The 18,143-nt window shown below is 39.6% G+C and overlaps 1 protein-coding gene across 2 annotated transcripts; it reads left to right on the top strand.

Annotated features, from left to right (window-relative positions):
* Nucleotides 1-950: 950 nt before the first annotated feature.
* spata2 (spermatogenesis associated 2) lies at nucleotides 951-8,610 on the top strand. Of its 2 annotated transcripts, XM_034696571.1 has the most exons (4): nucleotides 972-1,037; nucleotides 1,724-1,816; nucleotides 1,990-2,825; nucleotides 3,737-8,610. In XM_034696571.1, exons 3-4 carry the CDS (start codon nucleotides 2,475-2,477, stop codon nucleotides 5,096-5,098), a joined length of 1,713 nt encoding a protein of 570 aa, XP_034552462.1. In that variant the 5' UTR covers nucleotides 972-1,037; nucleotides 1,724-1,816; nucleotides 1,990-2,474; the 3' UTR covers nucleotides 5,099-8,610. The 2 variants fall into 2 exon arrangements, with proteins under 2 accessions (XP_034552461.1, XP_034552462.1); XM_034696570.1 differs by lacking the exon at nucleotides 1,724-1,816 and having other exon boundaries at nucleotides 951-1,037.
* The last annotated feature ends 9,533 nt before the right edge of the window (nucleotides 8,611-18,143 follow it).

The following is an 18,143-nucleotide window of genomic DNA, read 5'->3' as shown; positions in this document are numbered from 1 at the left end:
ACAAAAATCAGTAAAAATTTAAAATATATATATATCAAAAATATATAAACATATATATATATATATAGTAATTACAATTAGTAAAATTATAAGTAAAAATAAAAATAGATGAATAAATATAGAATACAATTCAGATATATACAATGTTACAAATGGAATTTAGATAAATACAAATGTTACAAATTGATTAAATAGTAATTATTACAGGCAGTATTAAACATGTTTCAGTAGTGACATGTATGAATGAATGATGTGCATAAGCTCACTAAAATTCAAGATATATGATAAGATAAGATATACTTTATTTGATCCCCCATTGGTGGAAAATATTTTGTTACAGCAGCTTAAACACGGGACAGGGGAATACAACAATGCACTTAGTTAAAAATATAATAACAATAATACTGGTAATGATAAAATAAAATAGAATAAATTAAAAATAGAATAAAATAAAATATGGCAAATATTAAAGCTATATACACACTATGTACACTTCCACCTGATGAATAGATAGTAATGTTATTGTACAGATAAATTGCACCAGGTTATTGAAAAAACATACTCCGTGTGAGAAAAAACAGTGCGATTCAGATGTGAACAGTCTAGAAGTGAAAAATACAAAAAAATTGGGGGTGCAAAGAAGCCAATACACATCACCAAACAGACTCCAAAAACATAGACGGCAGTTTGCTGTTGTTGTTGGTTGTATAATCCTGTTGGACTCTTGCTAGAATCTATTTTTTTAATGTGCACTGACCTAAGGCGACGCCAAACTGTAAGCACGACCTATTTTTTTTTTTTAAAAGACAGTCCATTTATTTAACCCAAATAATTTAACATTTGGGATACTGATGGTGGTGATGATGATGGTGATGATGGTGATGGTAGGCTCTGCTCTGCATCCTACAATCTCTGCCCAACAGCACGTGGGACCCTGATGCTGATGAACTGTCAGACCTCTGCGCATGCGCATTCCGATAATGGGAATTTCCTACAGCTGAGGAGGTGTAGCTAGTCACGGCTAGCACTTGTTAAAGGTAAGGTTTGCAGTTGTAAGTGTTTCAACCTGGATAGCGGTTTAATGTATGAGAAGAAGTAGAATTATACACAGTCGCAGTAGAGCCATGCCACAGTGCCGGCATAAATCCTGGTAACTGACGCTAAAATCGCCAAAGATTTCTATCTACCGCCCTGTTAGCTAAATCAAATGCTAGCTAGCCAGCTGCGCTGAAATGGGCGTTCACTGCTTAGCTTCTGCTCAGCTGGGGGCCCATACCAGTGACAGCATCGAGTCAGGTTTGAGATTCATAAAGGATTCACGTCTAAGCTGCCCTCAGATCTGATTTTCGTCAAAACTCTAATGTGACTGTGAAACCAAATCACTAATACATGATGATGATGTTGTTAGCTAAGAGGCATGGTGCTTGCTAGCTCGCTGAACGGATGCTGGCTAAGGCGAGGAAGCTGACATAGCCGCCGGCCAGATCCTTCATCTGCTGCTTTTCAATCATCAGAACAGATTTTAGGCTCATGTGTATACAAATCCATTCACGCTTAAGTCGATTTTTGGCTCACTTCAGCTGAGTACAGACTCGTGTTCCTCACGCACGTAACATCCCAGCATACTCACTAGCGCAAACTGGAACTATAGTGACAAAAGGCTTTTAAACAGAGAGTTCCGAATCTGGTTATGTAAACTGTACCTCCCTTTTGTTTTCCTTAGTAGCATACAGCATGAGAATAATGGACAGTATGTAACAGCCCACACGATGCAGCCTCCCATCCTCCCACTCAGGGCACTGGCACCGTCTCTAAAGTAATGGTGACTTCACACTGCCTTCTCTTAACTTTAACATTTGAAATGTCTCTACAGAGTAGTATTTTAACACTGGTTAAATCAGGGAGTGGGAAATTGGTCACCGTTGCTTTTCTATTTGTGTGTGCATGATATTTCCATTTTCAAAAAAAAGCTCCTCTGTGTCATTACAGCTTGGAGACAGAAGAAGAATTGCACCATCAAATATGTTTCTTCAAGATGAGTGACCTTGAACTCCGCATCTCTATTAATGCAACTCTGCATTAACAGAGCGTGAAGAAGAAGAAGAAGAAGAAGCTCCTCCTGACATCACCTTGCACGACATAGGCCTGTTTGTCTTGAAACAAGTAAGGCTTTGAGCCAATACCAGAGATGCCTGTAAGAAGGCATCCCTACAGGCTGCAGCCTAGCTACGCCAACTGAAAGCACAAGACTACCGCATCACTTGTTCTGAGGATGTGCTGCTAATTGGACTCAAAGTCTTATTCCTCTGTCATCAGTCCAAAACTTTACTAGCCTTGAGTGTGTGCCAGCTTGTGCAGTAAATTATGGTGTCCAAAAATGGTGCTTGAATGTGGCATCCAGGTGCAGGGTATGCTAAAAGGGGTGAGGCTCTCTCAGAAAAGTGTAACAGCTGACTGATAGTCTGCTGTCGATAATGGATGCCAAATTAAAAGAGGACCTATTTCGGAGGTATGTGACAGCACTGGAGAGGCGCCTGGAGGGTGGAGGAGAATGGCCAAGGAGTGTGAATGCACCAGAAGGGGACAGAGGGAGATACAAGGACAGCGAGGCCTTACTTTCCACGGCTACAGCCCTGCTTGGGGCCTATCAGCCAGATCCAGGACAGCGTTTCAGGATGGTGCGTTTCTATGAAGTGCTGGAGAGTTCTCTGCGCTGCCAGAGAGGAGGAAACCTCAGGAGTCTTGAGAGAGCCTTTCGCACATTGGAAACTATCTGCACCAACCTCTTGCTCTTCCCCTGGAAAAAGGAGTTCAGATGTATAAAGGTGGGTTTATATACTTGTTAAGCTGTGCTTATCTTAAGCAGTGTTCCAAGCTGATGTAAACCAAATTAGATACTAAAATGTTCTGTTGTAGTAACCAAAATAATTGTATCCAGGAGTGCATATTCACTGTATGAATGAACCAATCTCTGTATACACTGCCAGTCAAAAGTTTGGAGATACCTTCTCATTCAAGGGTTTGTATTTATTTTAATTATTTGAAACACTGTAGATTAATACTGAAGGCATCAAAACTATGAAAGAACATATATGGAATTATTTAATTAACAAAAAAGTGTTAAACAAAACAGAAGTTGTTTTGTATTTTAGATGCTGTAAAGTATCCCCCTTTTTCCCTTCATGACAGCTTTTCACACTCTTGGTATTCTCTCAGTCTGCTTCATGAAGTGGTCTCCTGGAATGGTTTCTAATGAACATGAGCCTTGTTAAGAGTTCATTTGTAGACTGACTTGCCTTCTTAATGTGTTCGAGACCATCAGTTGTGTTGTTCAGAGGTAGGGTTTGCACACAATGGATAGCCCTGTCTGACTACTGTTGTAATCCATATTATGGCAAAACCAGATTATTTCATAGTTTTGATGTCTTCAGTATTAATCTACAATGTTGAAAATATTTAAAATAAATAAAAACCATTGCACGAGAAGGTGTGTCCAAACTTTTGACTGGTAGTGTACACCTTTATCTTATTTAATTTGTAGAAGAACTTTTACTTTCTCATATTTTACAAAAATTTAAGCATTATTCTATAATGTTTGCAAACACAGTAGCAAAACAAGAAACTTATACTTTGAACTGTACTCTATGAGAACAATTGTATGTTCAGTTTTAGATTTTGAAGGATATATTTAAAGTGTTTGAAATCACTGACACTGATGAACTCTTGTTTCTTACAGACCTTCACCGGCCCCTACGTGTATCACCTGCAATCTGCCATTACTGATGCTGAACTCCGAGCTCTAATGCGCACTATTGGCTACGCCTGTGACCACGATTCACAGTTTCATTTGCAGGAGCACCCAGGTGGCACAAATCATCTCCGCCAGTTGGCGTTTGAGCTCTTCCTGGCCCAAGCGGAGTGCCGTCTCCTGGGAGAGGTAGTGGCTCTGGCCCGTGGTTCGGCCTCAGAGATGGAGGCCCTGGAACTCCGCAGAGGTTGCAGAGATGACGCGGCTGGCTGTGCGGAGGCGCTTCGTAGACGCGACAGCCTTGGGGCGGATATGGCTCGTTTGTCGGTGCGGCCCCTGGATATAGAGAGACCTCATGCCCACCACTTGAGGCGAGGTAGCCGGCCGTCTAAATCTGTGGATGTCACAGATGGAGCTGGACACTGGCATCCCGCTGTAAGCAAGCCTGTGTTAAAGGCCTCGTTGAGTCTGAGAAAGGAGCCTCTGTTTGTGGATGCAGAGGAGGATATGAAGGATGAGATCATCAGACCCTGCAACTCAGCATCGCTATTCTCCTTGGCAGGTCCACCTTCCTATAGCACTGTTGGGGATTTCTCCCCGATTCAGTCACCTCCCCCAGCTGATGCGTACACCTCCTACCACCTGTCGTCCCTGGATGAGATCGACTTGTACACGGAGAGGGGCGGTACGGGGATGGGAGGGAGGCAGATCTCTTCTCGACCTCCATCCAGAGAGCCCCGGGATGTAAGGGAGGCATGGTTGCTCAAAGCTCACGGTAGTGTGAAGTGTCAGGGCTGTGGGCTGGGATGCTCCTCCATGGCATCCTGCCAGAGGTGTGACATGATCCTCTGTTCTTCCTGTCATGATGTGGACCCCTCCCCTTGCTGCGGCCTCCAGGACTACCATCCCAAATCCCCGCGGCCCCTCGATGGATACATTCCAGTCAAGGAAAAGCTCTCCGTCTACTCTAATACACACTCCCACTCGCATCTCCATCCACACCCCCTCACACTGACTCACTCACACTCTCACCCCCACCCTCACCCCCACCCTCAGATGGTGGAGAAACCCCTCATGTCCACTAAGCTATTTCCAAGCAAATCTGTCGCCTTGACAACACCAAAGGGAGGCAGCAGTGATCGAATAGGCTTGGGGGGATCGCGATGCGGGTTTTGCAACAAGCCGGGTGCATCACACACCTGTGTGAACTGCTCTAAAGTGTCATGTGACTCATGCATGGGCTTGTATGCAAAGGATATGTGCACGCGAAAGAATCCCCAGCACAGCTTTGTCCCCAACCATCAGCTTAACTTCAAATCTGGCACCATATCTCACTTGGTGTACCGATAAATCTGTTTGTTTCTCCCTCGCAGTCCCCTTTCTCAACCCTGCTGCGTAGTCTTGCACTATTGCTTTAACTCTGTTCCCGTTAAAACAGCTCATTCTCTATCTACCCTGTTATCTGATGCTCTTTTGCTCTCTCTTACTCACTCTTGAACTTTGTACATTTTTCTCCGGCTGTTAGAAGGGCCCTGGAATGCACATGCTACAGAGAGCCATATCGTCCGCCCATCTCTCTGCCTTGTACAAGTTCAGGCCTTTTTATCTATTTCTTCTTTCTTTTACCCTGCTACCTGCTCTCGAGTAGTCACGTGATGTTGTAGCGCTTCCCGAATTCCTCAAATGTTGTCCTTCTTAAAAGGGAAACTGGAAAAAAAGAGTTTAATTCCTTCTCATTTTGAATGAATTCCATCCAAATGACATATATACTTTGCCTCCTCAGCTAAAAATTCCTCTAGTATATAAATATAAATATATATACAGTATATAAATATTTATGTGTGTATGAGAGTGTGTGTGTGTGAGTGTGTATGTGTAGAAAAGACCTAAGCTTGCATTGTGAAAAAGGAGATCTTTTTAAACTTGAAGAATAGTAGAGAAAACAGAGAAAAAATACACTGGAAGTTAATAAGTCAATAGTATATATTTTTAATCTCTATTCTCTAGAAAAATGTGAGACTGTTAAATGGGCATGAGGTCTATCATTGGGATTTTTGGGGTATATAGTTATGTTAGTGGACCTGGGGTGAGAGTTCTCTTAAAAGGACATACTGAGACAATGGTCAGATGCCATATATTCTATTTAAAAGATTATGCCTTGTAAATTAACCCTGAACTGTTTCTGGTTTTATGGCTGAAGTTGAGAGGCTGCTGTTGACTAGGGACTTTGAAGATTTTTGCCGTTGACTCCTTTCCGGTAAAAAACAAACAAACAAAAAAAAAGCCTGTTGCGTTGTGTCAGTTCCAGCTTCCCCTTCCAGCCAACCCCTTTCATTACACTCCTTAAGTCACCATTGCTCATGATGTTGTAGTGCACCCTCACCAGATCATGTGGTTCAATGTCAGGCTCTGGCAAAGTTTTCCAGAAGTTGCACGCTTGATCACACGAATCAAGTGATTACCGCTCTTTGACAGTGTGTGAGCCTTTTTGATCCGTTTTTGACGGTGTGAAAGTGTAATCTCTGACATGGTTTCTGTCTACCTCAAATGGCTTCAGTTGAAACACTCTGTTTCAAACAATGTGGTTTTACAGTAGAAACCTAAAAATACTGTATTGCTTTGTTTCTTGATTTAGGCCTACAATCCGAGGAGTCCTTTCTTTCCTTTCTTTTGATCCAAAAAATTAGCCACTTTTAAAGGTTCACAGAGTTTATTTATTTCCTGACACAATACCGGCACAGCTTCTGTAAACACAGGGACTGTATAGAAAAAACAGACCCCTCGTACATCAAACAAAATCTAATACAAAGACCCAACAGTAGTTTTTCTTCAGCACCGAAGTGAAGTTTCATTGCAACAGCTAGAAAGATGTTAATCAAATACTGGATTGCACTGTATTGAAAGTTGTCACTGATTATTTTTTTCTTATGGACAACATAAAGGAACAAACCTCACAACCATCTTGGCAGTACAGTTTAACACTGCCATAGACTATTGGTTCTAAAAGACCCTTGAGTCTAATTGACGTCTTTCTTATAACGAGTTAAGAACATTCAAGTTGTCAGATTTTGCGAAAGCTGCCTGTTTTGACACATCAACAAATGATATCAGTAAAAATCAGCACACTGGCATGTTATCAGTTATCACACTGATCATATCAGTGTGTTTTTGGCCGTGACTGTCCCAGTTATTGGTGTGTTTTATCACCCTGTGTCTTTGGTTTGTTCTCAGATCATAAAAGCATTTTCTAAGGCCCTTGATTTTGGGTGATTTGGAGCATGATGCTTACACAAATTTGGTCATGCACCAAAGCAAGCTTCTACCACTGACTCTGGAAACTCCAGTTATTTCAATTCCAGTCAGTAATTAATGAAGCATGTAAAGGGTCAATGTGCCGCGTGTAAATAAACTCTGTTAACATCTAAAAGGAGTGTCATGAAATCTAATGTGAGCTTTAGTGATTAGACTTTGGTTCTCTCTACAAAGGATAATTAATGCAGTAAATTGCAGTTGATAGACACCAAGGGCTAATTTTAAATCACATTTCTTAAAGGGGACTCTAACTCTGGGTTATTTTGACAGAGCGTTTAGGTGACTGCAGCCTTTTTGTTCTGCCAGGAATAACCATGAAATGCCTTAAGCTAATTCAGCTGTCTTATCATAATGTGTTTTAAGTTATCAGTGAAGTTGCTTTATTGTTCTTTGCTAAACAAGCCTGTAGGTTAACATGGTGTTGCCTGACTATATACATGGCTTGTTCCATGACAGCTAAGGAAGGCATTCAGAGTAATAGGAAAAATAAACACATACAGTCTCCCTGTCGACATTAGGTTAGCATGTTCTGTTGATGTATTTAAAGCAAAGCTGAAGACCCACCTGTTTCCTGTTGTTTACTGCTGATGTTTCCTATGATGTGTTGTGTCTCTGTTTGCTCTTTAATTATTAATGAATTAACCATCACAAACAAGCATATCATCTACATGCATATTAACTGAATTATGCATTAAGTCACACTTTTTTTAAAAAGCCAACATATACACTATGTGCTCAATGTTAATCTTTTCATTATGACTATGTTTTGACTTGAAGTCGTTCTGCATTTTTTTGTGCTTTACAGATATTTAAACACAGGCGTGTTTGCAGGAAGTGATGCCTGATTTGCACTTCAGTTCATTTCCTCCCTTACAAACTGAATTCTATGTTTTACATCCTATATCATCGAAACATGCTGAAAGGATGTTTGATATCACTGGGATGTAGCTTTTGAGAGATTCTCTTGGATCAACACTAACTAACTTGGGTATCAGTGATGACGTGCAATTGTTTATTTTCTTCTGATGAAGCATTTCTTAATAGTTTAGATGTTTATCATTGGAAGGATTCGAGTTTCTAGAACATGCTCATTGCAAATCATACCAGCAACAAAGATGACTTTCAGAAGTATTGAGCCGTGTTGCAAGATCATATTTGCCAAATGAAGAACAAATATCTTATTGGAGTAGAAAACTAAATCATGTTGCTTGCCCTGATGTACAGTTTGTGTAACACAAAACTGTGGTTTTGCTAAAGATTAGCCTCGTGTTTGTAGATATGAAAAAAGCTCTGAAAGGGAATCATCAACATAGATACCTACTCGCACACCTTGGGATGTGGATTTGACTCTGATCAGTGGACTGATAATTTGTGTGGGTCACTACAAAGGGCTAAACAGTCTTCAGGGCTGCTGCTAAGTTTGTGGACACTGTTTTAATCTTTTCAAGAACAAATGACCTGTCATGGCTGAGTATCAGATGTGGAGCTTACTTTACATCCATCAGTGAATATCAAGTGCTGATGTTGGAAAATAAAAAGAGCTATTTTTATTTTGTGTCATGGAATACATTGAGCCATTTGAACATGATTGGTTTAACCCACATCAGACACACTCAAATCATTGTGGAAGTCAATACTCCCTTTACCTCTTTGTATGGTTATCTTACTGATGTTAACAGTGGTTGTGTAGTTAGGCAGCCCCTTGTTTCATTCCCTATTTCCCAACCCCCCCCCTCCCCCTTGGCATGCTCTGTACAAGGCCCAAACCCGAACCTCCTCTCCCTCACCCCCACATGTAGCCTCGGCCACTGTCTCCTTCCATCCACCCCTCTCCACCTTGGCACTGAGGATCACTGCACAATGTCTATGTGAAGGGGTATGGACCTTATGATTAATATGCGGGCATACATGGGGGTGGAAAGGGAAAAATAGCCAAAATTGTTAATCGGTGAAAATATATATATAAATATATATATTGAAATGTAAATGAGATTTTATAAAATAATTTAAAGAATAAAATTCTGAAAAAAATGTGTATGCTGCCTTGAGTCTTTGAATGATTTTTCATATGATGCTGATTTTGAATCTGTTAAATATTTCACTAACTTGAAACCTATTTCCCATGAACCTCCACATTGTTGATTCATATATTTTAAATTTAAAACTCACCTCTGACTCAGTCACCAGAGATTATTCTATTCGCATATCTTCAGTTAGTAAGCTTTCCCGTTCTGTGTTGGCTGCCTTTTCCTCTTTGACCACTAGATAGAGATAGATACCAATTTATAGAGATACTAATGCCTCATGGAAACTTGAATCGTTTTGAGAAAACTACTTGCTTTTTAACTTCAAATAGATGTTTTACAGAAGCACTTCACCAGATTAAATCTCCCAATAAGGTCTGCATTACTAATAAATCAATATTTAATACTTTAATGGGCAGTAAATATGCTGAAACATGACTGAAGAGATGTCGATGACCATGTCTTTGGCCAGGGTTTCACAGCATTACAGATTTGCTCTGATAGCTAGACACTGGCACATGTCCTTGTGTTTTGGCACTGGCTGCCAATAGCATAACTTAAGTTTGCTCAATAAGCCAAAAAGAGTCAATGTCAAGACGATGAAATGCAAATGCTGCACTCAATTTTGTGCATTGTAGCAGAGTACAAGTTCAGATGTGTCAGTATTATATGATACATGACCTCACAGCAATGCAACAGGGTGACCTTTGCTGTAATACAGAGAAGAAAGACTGCTCATTTGATAATTAGAATGTTCATCTGCTGCTCAAGTGCAGCATGACAAAGAACTCAGGCTATGATTGCCAAATGACTAAAGGGTAATGTAACAGAAGTCTGAGCATCAATAGAAAATATTGGTTTGGAGATCATCAAATGGATTGCTACTGGACGAGATTCTACACAATCTGACATTCTACTGGCCTTTAATGAATACTAGGAACCTTCTTAAGATAATTCAAAGCACTAGAGCCTTTGATGACTGATGAGCTTTGCACTTGAGTAGAAAAAATTTAGAACACCAATTGAAGCTCAGGTGGAAGTCCTTTCTATTCTGATTCCCCTACAAAGCAAACCTCATTCAACGTCTCCTCATCTCAGGCTTCATCTATTAGACGAGGATCCCTCTGGAATGGACAACTGTTCAGGATAAACTTGCAGAGGCTTATTTTGGCTCACTTTGCTTCTCAAAGGAGAACTGGAGTCTGTGGCGCATCCCTTGTCTAAATAAGCTTCCATTTTTGGTAAGGTGATTGGATCAGTCTCTGGACCAGGGCCTAACTCCAAAGAAATAATGTTAGATTTAAGCTATAGCTGAGATTATCACCTGAAGGCTGGTAGCAGAGATGGACATCAAGTGGTGACTGGTCATTAGGGGCAGATCAGCCCCACCTGATGTCAACATAAAGAACTGTGCAAACATATTAAGTTCACTTTTAATGCCACAGAAACATCTGCCATAATTTCTTAGCTATAAATATTATGATTCTAAATTGCATTTTATGTTTGTTAGTATTTTAAACTACGGTTTTAAAATACAGTCCGTGTCTATATAGCAGAACTACGGTGGCTATATGGCAAATGTGGGGCTGGTGTGGGGCGAGCCCCTCACTTACAACCTATGCTTACAACGATACAATGGTACTATGTCATTTAGCAGACGCTCTTATGCAAAGCGACGTATATACGAGAACAAGAACAACACAAGCAAAGATCTAGACAAGAGGAAACAAGATCAGTAAGAGTAAAAAAGTGCTTCAAGTCAATTTGGGTACAGGTACTGCCAAGCAGTGTAAAGGCAAAGCACAAAAGTAAATAAGGATTTTTATTTATTTATTTCATTTTTTAAATAAAATAGGGAACATCAACAGTGAAGCAACCAAGCAATTTAAGACCTTCCATTATCATCATCAACAATTAACATCACCACAATAATTACCAAAGTACCAAGTGCTGGGTCACTGCAGAGGTTAACACAGATTCCCAGAGTAGAGCAGGACCATGCGAGTCAACTGTAGCTGGAATATCTGCCACTGGGGACAACAGTGGAGAACAGTCTAGCTAAGTGCACAGTGATTGCATAGTGATAATGAGTATTGCACACATAGACGATTGCACATAAAAGAATTGTAATATGCATGCGCATAGTGTAAATGCATTCATTTAGATGACAAAAAAAAGATGACAGGTGGGGTTTGCAGCCGGCAGCCCCATTGATACGTCATGTAATATCTGAATGTTGATTGGTGTTTGGAGGGGATTGGCAGTGATTGGCTGTCTGTCTGTAATGGTCAATGAAATAGTCAGCAAGGAGAGGGGCGCCTTCGTAACGCTAGCTAACTTTTGAAAGTGAAGTTAATTATGACTGGAGCACAAGTTTGAATTTCTGAGTTTGCAAGAGAAGCTGTAATTAATGCGTCTTAGTGTCCAGTGATGAGTATTCCCATCACTCAGACTGTGAAACCAGCTGCGGATTAATGCAGAGCGGTTTACGAAGAAAAGTTGGCTTACAGTTAGCATGAACACGGAGGCTGTGCTGTACAGGGCGAGTACGGGTTTCTACGATTTAAAACATCTTTCTGTCTCGAAACTACTCTGTACCATCACATTGAGCTTCACACAGGCCAGATGGTTTGTAACGTTCAGACGATTACAACTTTCACTCAACACTCACAATGGGATAGCCTGGGACTAGACCATGCCCTCTGATGCCAGCTGATTGAGCAGCTACCAAACTTCAACCTTAAAGTCATCGACAAGTTCGCCCAGAGGAAGAGCCGCTGTGTGGCTTTTTTCTTCAACAGAGCCCTCAGCTTTAGTGAGTAAAATTATATTGAATTCTATTCTGCCTTGAGGAGGTGGTGTGTATACTGGTTTTTGTTTTTTGTTTTTTTTGCTGGACTGATAGACATACAGTAGATTGGGACCAGAGTCTCCTTGTGTTGACTGTGTCATAAAAAGGATCTGGACCCCTTAAAGAGATCTGGGCGCTTCTTTGTGGTCAGTAGTGTGGAGTTTTTTTTTTGCTGTTGGCTGTTGTGGTGCCATCATGGCTTCATTTGTTTGCATCTTAGTTTTGTTTATTGGTTCATAAGGATGGAATATTGGAATAAATATTTTGGCATGTAGCAGGAAAAGTAACTTTGTGTGTGTGTGTGTGTGTGCGTGTGCGTGTGCGCGTGCGTGCGTGCGTGTGTGTGTGTGTGTGTGTGTTAAAGCAAGCTCTGCAGTGTTTTGTGGAGACATGAGTGACCCCCTGACAAGGAAAAACCCAAACATCAGTAGCGCACGTACTGGAGTTTCCCTGGTATCAGTATAGGAGGTTGCTGTCCCACCAATATTTCACACTTAGAAACACCACTTTGGACATCAGAATGCCATTTGAGTACCACCCCCCACATCCTGCATCCTCCTCTCTTTTGACGTGTCAGAACTGTGCTGACTTTCAAGCCTGAACCAGCTTTGAAGGAGTCTGAAGCATATTGACTGAAGAACATTACTGTGGAAGCTGGAGAGAAAGATAATGACCAGTGGCTCACTACTTAGCCTTTGAATAAATCTGCAGGCTTAAAGCTATCTTGTTCAGTGGTCTCATTGAAGAGAGGGAGCCTGAGAAACAAGTACAGCACAGGCGTTTAGATAACTGCAGTGACATGACATGTATTTTAATGCGTTATTTTCACAGGGCAAATTGCATTCAAATGTATGTTAGATGCACTGCTTTCTTAAATGCATCACTTCAAGGTTCTTTTTGTATCTTTTTTAATTTTTTTGAAATTTTCTGGCTTTTTTAAAATGTATTTATTTTTAACAGTGACATTAGATCAACTGCTGAGGAAAACTAACTAGTATTGCATTAATGTGCATCTTGAGACTCCAGCTGCAGAAATTCCCATGGCTTTCATCCCACAGCAGAAGATCATTAGACAAGGGATGTTGTAGTCAGTTTTCAATAGACGGCATTCAGGCTCTAAAAGCACGTCGCTCTTCTCCTTATAGAAACAACACACACTTAACACATGTACTTATTTGTATTCCACTAACACATTACCTAACACTGCCCTTATACCTGATGTAACTCCCACACATACTATATGCTTTTAACAAGACACAAATCTTGTGTGAAAAAGTGAGTGGCAAGTGTTGCAGAGGGAAGCCAAACCCTTGTGTGTGCTTAAGATGAGATTCAGATCACGTGTAAGTCTTTTGTTACTGGATAATTACATGTCAGAGGAGAGCTGTGATGGTTTCTCTCCTTATGTGTCAGCTGAAGGGCTTCTCTCTCTTGGCTCCCGCTCCCCCCTGCTCTTCTACTCAGCACATAATTAGTTATGTTGGACAAGTGCATTCATTCTCTAATTTATTGCATACTCAACATTTTACTCCTGATAAATAATATGATTTAATAATGTTCCATGTCACTCTTACAAAAAACCCTGCTTTTCTGATGCCCTCTATTTTGAGTTGTTCAAAAGAGGAAATGGTCAGGCTAATCACAGGCTGCCCTATTGTTTGCAATTCATGATGCAGTCTGAAAAGCATCTTAGCTAAAATTACAGTTGTTAACATTGCAAGGAATTTGCGTGGGAGTTGATTTGTTTAACAAAATGTGTTTAACAAAAAGCAGCTTAACTTTTTCACACCATAACAAACTAATAACAATTGTTTATAGTAACAAAGAACCTTAATTTGATTCAGCAGACAGTCTGTACTCAAAATTATGAGTTCACAAAATATATTTGACTTGACAAAAGAACATTTTAACACTCATTATTACTCGTCACTCATTATTTGTTACCATAAGTGATGTCTTATGTTGAATTGTAATACATTTTTGCATTTTGATTTCATACTTTTGTATTAAATGCATTTTACTTCAACTAAAGTGAAAGGGAAGACACTGAACAACACATTGCATTATTATTTTATTGCACTTTATTGTTGGAAAAATCTAACAGGATAACACTTGAAATGTATTACTGCAGTAGTAACCTTGTCAAGCAAAAGATAAGTTAAATAGCGAGAAAGTTCAAACTGAATGCATGTAGCTTTAAAAGGTCCTCCACGATGATCTTCAATGAAGATGGATTGTGGTGGGTGGGTGAGCACAGGTTTCCTCCTCCTCCTCCTCCTCCTCCTCCTCCTCCTCCGCCTCCTCCTCCTCCGCCACCACCACCGCCTCCGCCCCTCCTCTAGGAAGAGGCTTCAGGTGACAGAATGAGTCATCATTTAGAGTTAGAGTCCTAACAACATAAGAGCCAGTCATGGTATCTGTCATTAGATTATCAATTTTAAGCAACATAGTTAAAGCTCTAGAGAGTCAGACACATGAGAGAATGTATATTTCCGTTTAAATTGGGCAAACAGATATAATAAACAGATCACATGAACAAACAGAGTGTAGCCAAGATAACAATACAATTGTACTGTAGATCACGTGTTAAACTCAAATGTTTCATTAACCCCTTTAATTATATACAACATACACAATGCTTCCACTGTATCTTCACAACAACCTGAGAAAATGAACATTCAATTATGTTAGCTGAACTATAAAGCAGCTATTCTTACATTTCACCTATGCAAAGCCTTAACAAGACCTTAGATTTATTCATTAACTGATGCTATCATAAGTTTCCTGAATTACTTCCAGCGATATACTGAGGAACAGAGGGACTTTCTGACTTCTACATATATAATAAACCATGGAACAGTCTCAATATGGAACTAAAGCAATGTCTGAACATAATTCAATTCAAGGAGAAGTACAAATAAATGATTTTCATAAGGTACAAGGAGGAAGACAAGTGTATATAATCACAAGGGGTTTACTTTTGTTTGTTAGCGTAAATATGAGGATAATATATGAAGATTTGACGTGTGGATTGCACTCGTATAATGGCAGAAAATAGTGAATAGACGGGTAGGAATAGATAAGTTTTAACTTCTTCCTACTCCTTTTTGCACATGTAAAGTAAATTGTTTCACTGCTTGCTAATATTGATTTCGTTTCTTTTCTAAAACAGTTTCTTTTTTTTTTTTTGTATGTTTGTATAACTCTTTCTTCTTTTCTGCTTTTTTTATTGTATTTTTACTTTTACATGTTCGAAATAAAGTCATCAAATCAAATAAAAAAAAACACAACAAATATTCAAAAGAAATAAGCAAGAATTGACCACAAACACATGGTACCACATGCTTACATCAACTGTGAACTGACTGAGCTAATGTTAGCTTAATTTTAAGCTAACTGTTTTTCACTGGACCTATCCTTAGGGTTTTTACCAGGTGATATCTAGAAGTTTTTATTTTCATACCATCACCATTTCATGTTGCTTCAAGAACCCACAGTTTTATATGGTTAGTTAATAGTAAGTGAATGATTTAGGTTAATGGTTTAAGCAATTTGCTTTAGTAATGGTAGTGTATTTGTTAAAAGTGTATTAATAAATAAAAGAATAAGTAACTACCACTAAAAAGTTGAAGTAAAATCAAGAGTGTTGAGACCAGTATATATGCCCAGGCTGACATCAATGGGTTCCCTGAGTCTATGGTAGGTTTGATGTGATCAAATAGAGACAGCTCTACCAAAAAGCTCATTAAGATCTTTCTGAAGCCACAAGCCATGGATAACCTGAACTCTCCAATTAGGGAAACTGGGACTGTTATATATGGAGAGAATATTGTGTCTTTAATATGCAATCAAAAATAATGGATTTGAGAACAAAAAACAATTTTGCAAACAAAATTATGATTTGAAAAATATGAAATAATGCTATGAATAAAGGAAATATATTTGTGATTAAAAATGTATCTTTATAAATCCACTCTTTTTTTGTTACAAACAAAATTATTATTCTCACGAACCACAGATTCGTTTGCGTTTCCAGTTTTTGCGTTTGCGTTTCCAGTTTTTGCGTTCGCGTTTCCAGTTTTTGCATTTGCGTTTCTACATAACTGTCATGGGCGGGACCTCCCCTGAGAGATGCAAGAAGCCTCCTGATTGGTCAGTCTCACTCAGAGAGACGGTGTGACAACTTCCGCCCCAACAAGTTGTTGCCGCGAAGGGAGACATATCAACATCGAGAAACAGGTACGTTTTGCGTAACATACCTGTCTATTTTCTGTCTTATTGGTGCTATTAAGGTTACACTTGTCGTTCGTTCTTCCAGTGTTTTTTTCCCCTAACCGTTTTAGAAGGCGGTATCAGACATTAACACCTAACACGCTGTGTGCTCGTCATAAGTGACTGACTTTGATTGCATATTAAAGACACAATATTCTCTCTATAGTTATAAGGCAGCAGCTTATACAAGAAAAATAAAGGAGTTACAAGGTCACCATAAAAGGAGAAATGAGTAATGATTGTAGGGAGTCATTCCCAGGAGCATGCAACAAGGCTTTATCTCATTGATCTCCTCCTCTTAGTCAAGGCCTGACACATCTCTATCAAGTGATCTTAAAAACATCTCAACTTGCTTTAAGGCCATTGGCAGCCTACAAGCTAAATCAGCTCCAGCAGCACTTAATGGATGAGCAGGCACATCTTTCACACCTTTTAACCTTTCAGTGACATAAGGAGGCTTTGAAGTGTGTAAACAGCAAGTGGAGCTAAACAATGACTCTGATTAGGAAGCTTACCAACCAGTGATTGAACTTATATGTTTCCAAGAAAACTGGACCAACTTGCCTGAATGACTTTGGCACCTCTGCAGTGGTAACGTGCTTTGGGCAAATTGTTAAGACTTACATCTGCTCTTCACATCTCTACACTCTGGACCGACTTCAATAGGTATCATCTCAACCAATAAATGGAAAGGTAATTCTGACTGAGACTAGATGAGCTATGTGATTTAAAACAAATCTTAATAGTTAAATATTTACAACCATCATTTCCTTCAGGCCATACGACACAAAAATTAAGACCTGAATCAGTTTTTCTCAATCGCTGTGGCTCATTTTTGACTTAGACCCTATGTCTGCCATTAAAAAAATTATGATTTTGTACTTCAGATTAACAGCAGTATTTGTCTAATAACATGTAACAAAGTCCAATTTGCAGCTAATTAAACCAACTTCAGGATAGATATCATGGTAAGTTAAAAAAAAAGAGTGAAAAGCTCCCATTACAGGTATCTTTAACTGCTGTAAGAGCCAGATTCATGTTTTGGGTCAAGCTTTGAAACACATTGTTTATTGTGCCCCAAGGTGTCATCATTTTGCTCATTAAGGGCACAGGTATAAAAGTACGTCACCGCCTGTGTATCAGATGTGTGTCTTGACCCGGAAGGGCAGTTGGTTTTTGACCGTTGTTGCGTTGTTGCGTTGTCACGTTGTTACGTTGTTACGTTGTTGCCTTGTCACGTTGTTGCCTTCTCACGTTGTTGCCTTGTCACGTTGTTACGTTGGATGCTGTGACGCTGCGTCGGCAGGCGGCATGGAGAACCGCGTCTAAAATGTTTGTACGTGCAATGAATGAAAACTTGTGGACGCTGTCTAACACTTCGTACAGTGATTCAATAAATAGATTGTTTTGTGCTGCAAACCAGAGTTTCGCTTAAGACCTGTTATTTCAACAACTACAGTAAACGGTATTGTATGGACAAACAAATGACAGTACAACGCGTCAGCCAAGTCATTCCCGGGAGATATCAAAACACACCAGCATGCTTAAGTACAGGACTAAGCTTCTATAACTGCTGATGGATTAATTTACACTTCATCTGCTGCTTTATGCCACCCACACACAACCTTGTCAGCTCTGCGATAAGCTACTAATTACTTTATGTTGCCGTCAAAGACTTTTATTGTCTTGATGTGAAAAAGTTTTAATCAAAAGGAATAAAGCACTTCTGAAACTGGAATGTCAGGCTACAGATTAACATCAAGAACTTAAATTTACAAGGCAAAATAACTCCTAGTAGACTCTCAGTTCAAATTAAAAAAAGAAAAAAACATGTCTGCTGCTTGGTCACGACAAGCACAAACTATTTAGTTGACTTATTGAATAGCAGGATAAAAAATGTTCACAGGGCTTTTAAAGAAGCTATTCTAAACCCATT

Source organism: Notolabrus celidotus, chromosome 11 (genome assembly GCF_009762535.1).
Source record: "Notolabrus celidotus isolate fNotCel1 chromosome 11, fNotCel1.pri, whole genome shotgun sequence".
NCBI classification, from domain to species: Eukaryota; Metazoa; Chordata; class Actinopteri; order Labriformes; family Labridae; genus Notolabrus; species Notolabrus celidotus.
Note: the sequence above shows the minus strand (reverse complement) of the source record. Positions and strands in the feature narration are given on the sequence as shown.